The 9685-nt window shown below is 51.8% G+C and overlaps 5 protein-coding genes across 5 annotated transcripts, besides 17 other annotated features; all 5 read right to left on the reverse strand.

The window, feature by feature from the left end:
* Window positions 1-1267: a sequence feature (heterozygous, non-Esmeraldo-like haplotype).
* Window positions 150-177: a sequence feature (AT_rich).
* Window positions 673-2178, reverse strand: Tc00.1047053509197.10 (cation transporter, putative; the record flags this gene model as incomplete). Its single annotated transcript, XM_801012.1, has 1 exon — window positions 673-2178. The coding sequence occupies one exon, from the start codon at window positions 2176-2178 to the stop codon at window positions 673-675; it is 1506 nt and encodes a 501-aa protein (XP_806105.1).
* Window positions 1268-2097: a sequence feature (areas merged during assembly that could not be assigned to a particular haplotype. This can correspond to areas where the two haplotypes were merged or to regions with more than two copies in the genome that were merged during assembly.).
* Window positions 2084-2109: a microsatellite.
* Window positions 2098-2287: a sequence feature (heterozygous, non-Esmeraldo-like haplotype).
* Window positions 2288-3004: a sequence feature (areas not merged during assembly with more than two copies in the genome that could not be assigned to a particular haplotype).
* Tc00.1047053509197.20 (cation transporter, putative) lies at window positions 2609-3721 on the reverse strand (the record flags this gene model as incomplete). The annotated part of the gene is made up of 1 exon (XM_801013.1): window positions 2609-3721. One exon carries the CDS (start codon window positions 3719-3721, stop codon window positions 2609-2611), a length of 1113 nt encoding a protein of 370 aa, XP_806106.1.
* Window positions 3005-6245: a sequence feature (heterozygous, Esmeraldo-like haplotype).
* Window positions 4158-4184: a microsatellite.
* Window positions 4404-4432: a microsatellite.
* Window positions 4811-5920, reverse strand: Tc00.1047053509197.30 (cation transporter, putative; the record flags this gene model as incomplete). Its single annotated transcript, XM_801014.1, has 1 exon — window positions 4811-5920. One exon carries the CDS (start codon window positions 5918-5920, stop codon window positions 4811-4813), a length of 1110 nt encoding a protein of 369 aa, XP_806107.1.
* Window positions 6132-6170: a microsatellite.
* Window positions 6246-6327: a sequence feature (areas merged during assembly that could not be assigned to a particular haplotype. This can correspond to areas where the two haplotypes were merged or to regions with more than two copies in the genome that were merged during assembly.).
* Window positions 6328-6832: a sequence feature (areas merged during assembly that could not be assigned to a particular haplotype. This can correspond to areas where the two haplotypes were merged or to regions with more than two copies in the genome that were merged during assembly.).
* Window positions 6833-7610: a sequence feature (heterozygous, Esmeraldo-like haplotype).
* Window positions 6871-6916: a microsatellite.
* Window positions 7064-8191, reverse strand: Tc00.1047053509197.39 (cation transporter, putative; the record flags this gene model as incomplete). The annotated part of the gene is made up of 1 exon (XM_801016.1): window positions 7064-8191. The coding sequence occupies one exon, from the start codon at window positions 8189-8191 to the stop codon at window positions 7064-7066; it is 1128 nt and encodes a 375-aa protein (XP_806109.1).
* Window positions 7611-8553: a sequence feature (areas merged during assembly that could not be assigned to a particular haplotype. This can correspond to areas where the two haplotypes were merged or to regions with more than two copies in the genome that were merged during assembly.).
* Window positions 8554-9685: a sequence feature (heterozygous, Esmeraldo-like haplotype).
* Window positions 8687-8717: a microsatellite.
* Window positions 8833-9685, reverse strand: Tc00.1047053509197.50 (hypothetical protein, conserved; the record flags this gene model as incomplete). The annotated part of the gene is made up of 1 exon (XM_801015.1): window positions 8833-9685. A coding segment is annotated over one exon (853 nt), but the record flags the coding sequence as incomplete, so codon positions are not given.

Genomic DNA, 9685 nt, shown 5'->3' on the forward strand with positions numbered 1-9685 from the left:
GGAAAGACAGGCAGCGTGCGTACAAGGGGTTGTTTGCGCAGGCGGGGGTGAGGCGGCGGCTGAACAGCGAAGAACAACACCGCGGCCCGAACAGATGCTCCCGGCTCAGGCTCCTCCCCGTCACCAAACACGTTTATGGAGAAAAGAACAAAAATAAATATATATATATATATTAAACAAAACAAAAACAGGAAATGGTGGTCCACTACAGTCACAGGAGAGCGTCCCGGTGCCCCGCTCATGCCGCGGCAAGGCACGTTTGCCGCCAATTCACCCACTCATGCACACACTCACACCCTCACCGTGTCCTCTGCGTGACACACCATTCCTGGCGGAGAAGGCAGCCTCGGTGCCAGCCCCATCCTCTCTGCGTGCTGCAGCGCGTAGGCTGTGGCCATCGCCCAGCTCTGTCGGCCGTCTGGCAGCACAACCCAGCGCGCATCACCCCTTCCCCTCAAAAACAAAAAAGCGCGCCGCACCTAAAAAATAGCACTCGGTGCAAGCACAAAAACAGTGACACACACACACACGCACAACTCTTTATACCTTTTATTCAAGACGCGCGGAAAACACAACGCCTGCATATCCCTTACAAACACACACTCACACACACAAAGTTATTATGATTTTACCAAAAAGAAGGATCTCCTCCTTCTTCTTCCTCTCCGCTACTCACAGCCACTTCCCGATCCCCGCCATAATCCCGGCGCCTGCCCACAGTGCCACAAACATCGCAAGGCGCTTCCAGCCACGATGCGCCGCACCCACACCCGCGTGCTTCCGCAGGTCCGTCGGAAAGTCGTTCAGCATGAGAACAAAGGCAAGGTACAGCAGGATGCCGCCACACACAGCATCAAAGATCGCCTGCATGATGATGAACGTCGCTCCAGTTAGCGATATCTTCGACCCCACGACAGCTCCCACACCGACCGCGGTGCCCAATGGGGCAGAGATGGAGAAGATCAGCGCAAGCAGCAACTCCAGTGAAATGCGCATGGACGCGTCCGCCAGCCGCGAGCCCAGCGCAAGACCCTCGAACATCTGATGAAATACCAGCGCCACAAGGAGCGCCTTCGTCTCCGCGTCGCTCGTGATGCCAACCGTCAGTCCAATGAACACACTGTGCAGCGTCACACCGAATTCCATGAACAGGGCTGAGAGAAGCCGATGTGCCCTCCCGCCTTCCACGGAAGCGAGCACGTGGCTGTGATGGTGCCGGTAGATATCACCGCTGGGTGCACCGTCAGCACGCTCCTCATCCCCGTTCGCGTCCCCCTTTTCCCCGTTCCCCCCGGAAGGAGAGGACGGAGACTCGTCGCTCGCAAACATCGCCACCAACTGCGTCTCAAGCGCGTGCATCACTATGGCTGCAATCATCGCAAAAAGAAACGCGTACGCGTCGTATGACTCCTTCCACGAGTCCGGAACGCAGTCTTCCTCAAGCAACTCAGCAGCGGGGTGGATCATGTGGATCGTTGACACGGCCAGCACCACGCCAGTCGCCGCACACTTGCCGAGAACAAACAAGAATGGGTTCATCCGCAGACACGGCACATGCTTCCCGGCAAGTGGGATAACCGTCCCCAGAAACGACGACAAAAGCACGACGAAGATGGCCACCACATGCAGCCCCACCGTGTACGGTCCATTGGAGCCACCACAGTCTCCATGGCTGTGCTCATCCTTATCTCCGTCGTGGTCGCCATCGCAGTGCTGCGTGGCCATCTTCCCCCTCAGCAACTCGTACTGGGAGAGGAGCGCATCGCACGTTTCGTTTTCGCTCATTCTGTTGGTAGGATTAAAAAAAAAAAAAAAACTCTGGCTGTGAAGGTGAAAGCGTGAACTTCTCGCACTGATGCCCGCCCCGTGTGCCGCGGCAGCGGAAAGGCGCCACACAATCACACAGCACCAGCAAAAAAAGAGCGGAGAGAGAAAGACAGGCAGCGTGCGTACAAGGGGTTGTTTGCGCAGGCGGGGGTGAGGCGGCGGCTGAACAGCGAAGAACAACACCGCGGCCCGAACAGATGCTCCCGGCTCAGGCTCCTCCCCGTCACCAAACACGTTTATGGAGAAAAGAACAAAAATAAATATATATATATATATATATATTAAACAAAACAAAAACAGGAAATGGTGGTCCACTACAGTCACAGGAGAGCGTCCCGGTGCCCCGCTCATGCCGCGGCAAGGCACGTTTGCCGCCAATTCACCCACTCATGCACACACTCACACCCTCACCGTGTCCTCTGCGTGACACACCATTCCTGGCGGAGAAGGCAGCCTCGGTGCCAGCCCCATCCTCTCTGCGTGCTGCAGCGCGTAGGGTGTGGCCATCGCCCAGCTCTGTCGGCCGTCTGGCAGCACAACCCAGCGCGCATCACCCCTTCCCCTCAAAAACAAAAAAGCGCGCCGCACCTAAAAAATAGCACTCGGTGCAAGCACAAAAACAGTGACACACACACACACGCACAACTCTTTATACCTTTTATTCAAGACGCGCGGAAAACACAACGCCTGCATATCTCTTACAAACACACACTCACACACACAAAGTTATTATGATTTTACCAAAAAGAAGGATCTCCTCCTTCTTCTTCCTCTCCACTACTCACAGCCACTTCCCGATCCCCGCCATAATCCCGGCGCCTGCCCACAGTGCCACAAACATCGCAAGGCGCTTCCAGCCACGATGCGCCGCACCCACACCCGCGTGCTTCCGCAGGTCCGTCGGAAAGTCGTTCAGCATGAGAACAAAGGCAAGGTACAGCAGGATGCCGCCACACACAGCATCAAAGATCGCCTGCATGATGATGAACGTCGCTCCAGTTAGCGATATCTTCGACCCCACGACAGCTCCCACACCGACCGCGGTGCCCAATGGGGCAGAGATGGAGAAGATCAGCGCAAGCAGCAACTCCAGTGAAATGCGCATGGACGCGTCCGCCAGCCGCGAGCCCAGCGCAAGACCCTCGAACATCTGATGAAATACCAGCGCCACAAGGAGCGCCTTCGTCTCCGCGTCGCTCGTGATGCCAACCGTCAGTCCAATGAACACACTGTGCAGCGTCACACCGAATTCCATGAACAGGGCTGAGAGAAGCCGATGTGCCCTCCCGCCTTCCACGGAAGCGAGCACGTGGCTGTGATGGTGCCGGTAGATATCACCGCTGGGTGCACCGTCAGCACGCTCCTCATCCCCGTTCGCGTCCCCCTTTTCCCCGTTCCCCCCGGAAGGAGAGGACGGAGACTCGTCGCTCGCAAACATCGCCACCAACTGCGTCTCAAGCGCGTGCATCACTATGGCTGCAATCATCGCAAAAAGAAACGCGTACGCGTCGTATGACTCCTTCCACGAGTCCGGAACGCAGTCTTCCTCAAGCAACTCAGCAGCGGGGTGGATCATGTGGATCGTTGACACGGCCAGCACCACGCCAGTCGCCGCACACTTGCCGAGAACAAACAAGAATGGGTTCATCCGCAGACACGGCACATGCTTCCCGGCAAGTGGGATAACCGTCCCCAGAAACGACGACAAAAGCACGACGAAGATGGCCACCACATGCAGCCCCACCGTGTACGGTCCATTGGAGCCACCACAGTCTCCATGGCTGTGCTCATCCTTATCTCCGTCGTGGTCGCCATCGCAGTGCTGCGTGGCCATCTTCCCCCTCAGCAACTCGTACTGGGAGAGGAGCGCATCGCACGTCTCGTTTTCGCTCATTCTGTTGGTAGGATTTAAAAAACTGCAATTTGTGGCGATAATCTGGGGGGAAAAGAAGTCCGTTATGGCACAGGTTGAGTATTGGGCAAATTTAGCAGTAATGGGTGGTAAAAAATGCGCTTCGTTATTGAGTTGGGTTTTATTTACTGCTTCTTTTTGTCATCCACTTTTTTCTTTGCTTCAAATTTAACTTGCGGAGGTAGTATAGAGCACAGCAACGCTGTGCAGAAAAGTTCGGCTTATTAGACATTCTCGTTTTTTTTTTTTGCCTTTTCTTTGTTTTTTTTTAGGTTTAACATCGTGGCGTGGTGTTTTCCTCTTTTCTGTTATTTGATGCCACTCTTTTCTTTGCGGCCGCGTTTTTTGTTAATTCCCCCATTGGATTTAAAGAAGTTCTCCATTATTTTGCCCTCTAAAGGCAGGGCATAAAAAGTAATTTTTTTTTTTTTTTTTTTTTTTTTTTCTCGTGAGGATGTGTCTGAAAGCCAAAAGCTGCGTTTTCAGGTTTCCTGCTTGCATGCTGGGGCTACAGACATCTACCATTTATTATTCCTGGACCTCTTGTTGAGGAGGGTGAAGGACGCACTAACAAAACACACAAAAACACACACACACAGAGAGAGAGAGAGACGAGGTGCTGTCAGCACAAAAATCACCTTATTGTCTCCCTACACAACTCTCCTTTTTTTTTTTTTTTTTTTTTTCGTTTTTACTGTGTCCCGCCCGTCCATACTGTTAACTGTTGTGCGTTCCCACAACTCCCTTAAACCAATTGCCGCGTCAGAGTAAATTCCTGCTGTTGGTTGCGGCTTAGGCGCACCCATACCCGCCATTCCCATTTCCAACTTCCTTAAATTCCGCTCTGTTTGCTTTGCGTTTGTGACATAAACAATCCCCTCCATTTCCATGCAAATTATTGTGTATGCATTGTTGTTGTTGTGTTTCACAGTCAACTCTTTTTGTTGTTGTTGCTGTTTTTTTTTTTTCGTTTACTGATGGAGTGCAGCTTCCGCTTTAGCTTCACCGTTTTTACCCGATGCTTTGGCCTGTTTTTTGCGTGCCAGAGACCGCTGGGAAGAGCCGCTTGGGTTACGCCCACTTCCCAAGGAGCGTCATGACGGCTGCCCCTCCCCACAGTGCCACGAACATGCCAAACCGCTTCCAGCCACGATGCGCCGCATTCACCCCGGCATATTGCCGCAGATCTGACATGAAATCGTTGAGAATAAGGGTGAAGCCAAGGTACAGCAGGATGCCGCCACACACCGAGTCGAGCACCGCCTGCGTGGTGACGAAACCTGTGCCCGTCATGGAAATGTCAGAAGTCTTCATGGTGACAAGACCCGCAGCGGTGCCCAATGGAACAGAGACGGCGTAAATAAATGTCATCAGCAACTCCAGTCTGAAGTTCATGGATGCTTCCGAGAGCCGTGAGCCCAGCGCCAGGCCCTCAAACAACTGGTGAAATGTCAGCGCCACAAGGAGCGACCGCGTCTGGGAATCATTTGCAACCCCCACCGAAAGGCCCAGGAACACGCTGTGCAAGGCCAAACCAAACTCCATGAATACGGCCGCAATGACACGTTTCGCGCTGTCTAGTCGAGCCGTGTAAATTTCCCCGTGGTTGTGGCATCCTGCACCCGGCATTTCTTGCCTGGTTGTCGTCGTCTCCATTTCTGGCAATTGCGCTTGCTCTATTTGTGATGTAGCCTCGCTTGCGTTATTTTTTGCCCAACTCTCAAGCACTAAGTCCATGAGCACATCCAATGCATGCATCAGCATCGCCGCAATCATCGCAAACAAAAGTGAAAATGCATCAAACGATTGTTGTAAAGACTCCGGCACACAGTCCTTCATTAAGCCAAGAACGCCATGGTTCATCATGTGTACCATGGCAACGGCCATCACCACCCCCGAGGAGATGCACTTCCCAATAACAACTAGAAAGGGTTGTAGTTGAAGAAACGAGAAGTATTTGCCTGCGAGCGGAAGCATCGTCCCGAGAAGAGAAGCGACCAGAAGAACAAAAATTGCCACAATGTGGAGCGCAACAGAATATTCGCCCTTCGTTTCGGTACAGGCAAGCTCGGGGCGGGCGTACATCCGTGCGGTTGAAGCCTGTGACTGCTGAGACTCTGCCCCTGCCTGTTGCAGTACACGGCTTGGGAAGTGCGCGTCACTTGACTCAACGTTGTTCATTGTGTCTTGGAGAAAGGGAGCAAATGCCCCGAATAAAATAAATCTTTTTTTTCTTCCTTGCCTCTTCGGCGGTGGATGAAAAGAACAAAAGGGGGTTGCTGGAGAAAGCACCCTGAGGCCAGCAAAGGCACATGCATGCTTGGATTGCACGGTCACAAAGGCATATTAACAACGACAACACACACACACAGAGAGAGACAGAAATAAGAAAATATATAAATATATATATTTTTATATATTTTTATATATAAATCAGTGTTCAGACAGCATTAAACAATAACGAGACAAGCACCATCACTCCTACAGGTGCCGCATTGCTCCCATTCTCCACACACACGTGAGAAACACAGGACGTGGATGCGTGGCTGGCATTTTTTATGCCTGAAATTACCTTTAAAGAAAGAGGATAACAAAAATTTGTGCATTCTTCCCCGCAATGCCTTTATGACTATAAATGCACTTTATAAAATTACTGCCCGGCAAGTGTCCGAGATGGCCTATCATTGTCCATGCGCATTAACCACTAACGAAAGGGTGAAGGTGCTTAACTCGACCTTCATCCACTCCCACGCGTGACGGGGAATGCGGGCTGGTTGGGCGTCCAAAACCCGCGCCTTGCGACGAACCACACACACACACACACGCAGTGGTACATTCGAAAAAAGGCATTAATGCTGGGCGCATCACTGGGCACACGTACGGCCAAACCAATCTCTACAGACTCGCAAAGCATTCTACGCCCCGTCATTCATACGGCTCCTTGTGGTGCCTTTCCCCGGCCCCCCTCATGAACACCGGGACGCAACTCAAATATGCACCGTCCCCACCACCCTCAGGGAATAAAAAAAAAATGGTATAAAAAATTTATGCCTAAAACCAAAAATGCCGTTTAAATTTACTTCCGTTTTGTTCGCTTTATTTCCGACTCTTCGACCATTCACGCTTAACCAAAATAAATAAATCAAATCAAATAAGTAATAAATATAGATATAAATATGGCTCTCATTAAGTTGCACCCAGTCACAAAACCGTAAAAATAATTAACTCTCCTCGTTCCTCGCCTTAAAAATGTACTTATTTATTCTTTTGTCCCTCAACAAGAATCATTAACCATTATATAATGCGTCCATGTATTACAAAGAGCTAGTGCCAGTTGGCAAGAACAGCCATGGCAGCCGTTCCCCCCCAGAAAGCCGCAAACATTGCACAGCGTCTCCAGCCACAATGCGCCACGGTTGGCCCAGCGACACTCCGCATGTCTGCCGGAAAATCGTTAAAAATAAGAGAAAATGCAATGTACAGTAACATGCCGCCGCCCACGGCGTTCACAACCCCTTGCAGTGCCACAAACGCCGGGCCCGTCATGGAGGTATGCGTCCCCTTCATTGTGATGACACCAATCGCGATGCCCAGAGGTACGGAGACGGAGAAGATCATTGTCATTACCACTTCAAGCATGACACTCATGGAGGCTTCCACCAGTCGTGAGCCCAGCGCTATCCCCTCCAACAGCTGGTGGAATGACAACGCCACAAGCAGCGTCCTCATGTCCTTGTCACTTGCAATCCCCACAGAAAGACCCAAAAACACACTGTGCGAAGCCAAACCAAACTCCATTAAAATCGCAGCAGCAACACGTCTCGCACTGTTTAGGTGAGCTGCAGAAAGGGCCCCACGATTCTGGCAACACCCTCCCATTTCACAACTCGGTCCCGGCTGATCTCCACATCCCTCCATACCGCATGAGCCCGCACATCTGCCGTCTTGTTTTTGCTCATTTCCCGGTTCCCCCACAGTTGTCGAGGTGTGGGCTCCAGCATCGCAAGCTGACCAGCTCTGTAGCATGCCGTCCAACAAGACATCAAGCAACTGCATCAGCATCGCCGAAATCATCGCAAAAAGCAATGCAAACGCGTCATACGTATCAGCATGGAGCCCTTTGGGTATACAATCCTCTGCAAAGCTGTGCATGCTGTGATGAATCATGGTAAGTAGCGAAACGGCCAGCACCACGCCAGTCGCCGCACACTTGCCGAGAACAAACAAGAATGGGCTCAGCCGCAGACACGGCACATACTTCCCGGCAAGTGGGATAACCGTCCCCAGAAACGACGCAAACAAAAGAATAAAAATGGCTCCCACATGCAGCCCCAACGAGTATGGCCCCGTGGTGGCGCTGCAGCCGCCATGGTGATGCCCGACGTGATGATGGCCCCCGTGTTCGGTGCCCCCGTGATGGTCTCCGTGCGAGGTGTTATGCATGTCGTCCATTTGGATCTCAAACAGAAGTGCCCGATGTGAAGTTTAAAAATATGAAAGAACCGACTTTTATCTCATGAACATAAAGACACGCGGATAAAGAGCAACAACAAAAAGAAAAAAACAATGGGAATGATCTGTGGTCCCTTAAAGGTGGCAAACGCAGGAAAGAGTTAAGCAAAGAAAAAAAAAGTCTTGCGGCTTCTCCGTCCCCCTCCGTGCGTGGACGTGCATGTCAGTTTGGATGGGGCATTTTTAAAAAAAAGACGATTCCTAACCAACCAAAGGCCCTTCAACAAGTCAAGAAGAGGGCATTTTGATCCAGTTTCACTTCCCAAGCCCATCCCATACATTTCTCCCTTTCACTCGTGCATATCTTTTTGTCAGGTTATCCCCAAAAAATAGTTAACAAAAAATAAACCAAACACGGTTGCAGATCCCCCCCCTCACCCTGGCACCTCTTTTTCCCTTTGAATAGATAAAACCGTAGATGTGCATATGCGCTCGAAGTAAAAATAAAAATAAAAAAAAACATAAATGGAGAGGGGAAAGGTTTTGGTTACTTTTATTGCTCAATATTAAAAAAGTGAGTGATGACAGACAGAGATGGGAGGCGGCTGCCACTCCCCCAGCCTGCCGGCCCCATTCAGTACTCACATCCCTTCACGGTACACTTGACGCGACCAATTCTTCTCGAAGACGATCTCGTCATTCATCTTTGCTTGTATCTCCGCGGTTACGTAAAGATAGTTCGCGTCACACGTTTGGCGAGTGTCAATGTCAATATCCGCCTCCCATCCAGGGCGCCCCATCTTCATCTTCTGCTTGATGTCGTACCTTGCGGAGAGCGGGTCCTTGTTGGAGAGTCTTAGCTCTCGCCTCAAGTTGTGCTCCACGGCTGTGCCAATTTCATCGAAGCGGTAAACTCCCTCGCCAAAGACACCGCCCACACCATCTGTGATGCATGTCCACTCATCCTTAACAATGTCGTAAGTGATGGACCGATCCACAAACCCCGCACGCAGGACCGTGAGGGGGGTGGGAGCGGCTGTTTCTGGCTGCGGGTTTGGACCGGCAATGGCCGGCCCGCGGTACGTGGGTAGCCGCACCGTGGCCGTGCTGAGGTCCAACGACAGGGTGTTGATCTCAGGCGATACCCAAAACATTGGCCATTGGCTGTTCGCAAGAGAGAGGCGAATACGATGGCCTTTCGTGAAACGATGAGCGCAATAGTTCAGCAGAACCCTGACACGAACCCGCTTCCCCTCTTGGAGGTATTCAATTCTTTGGTCGCCTGCGGCTTGTGTCACGTTCTTCACGCCAAAGGAAATGCGACTCACTGCGCCATCCGGCGAGACGTCGCTGAGCTGGGCGAACAGCATCGCCTTTGGCTTGTCACACGTTAACTCCACCTCGAAGACGGGACGACCCAAAATCTCCAGCTCGTGCTGCAGCTCCGCGGCGTCGAAAACCATCGCCATGCCGTCGTCCATACGTTGATCCGCG

The sequence above is a fragment of the Trypanosoma cruzi genome, genomic scaffold, assembly GCF_000209065.1.
Source record: "Trypanosoma cruzi strain CL Brener 1047053517169 genomic scaffold, whole genome shotgun sequence".
Lineage (NCBI taxonomy): Eukaryota > Euglenozoa > Kinetoplastea > Trypanosomatida > Trypanosomatidae > Trypanosoma > Trypanosoma cruzi.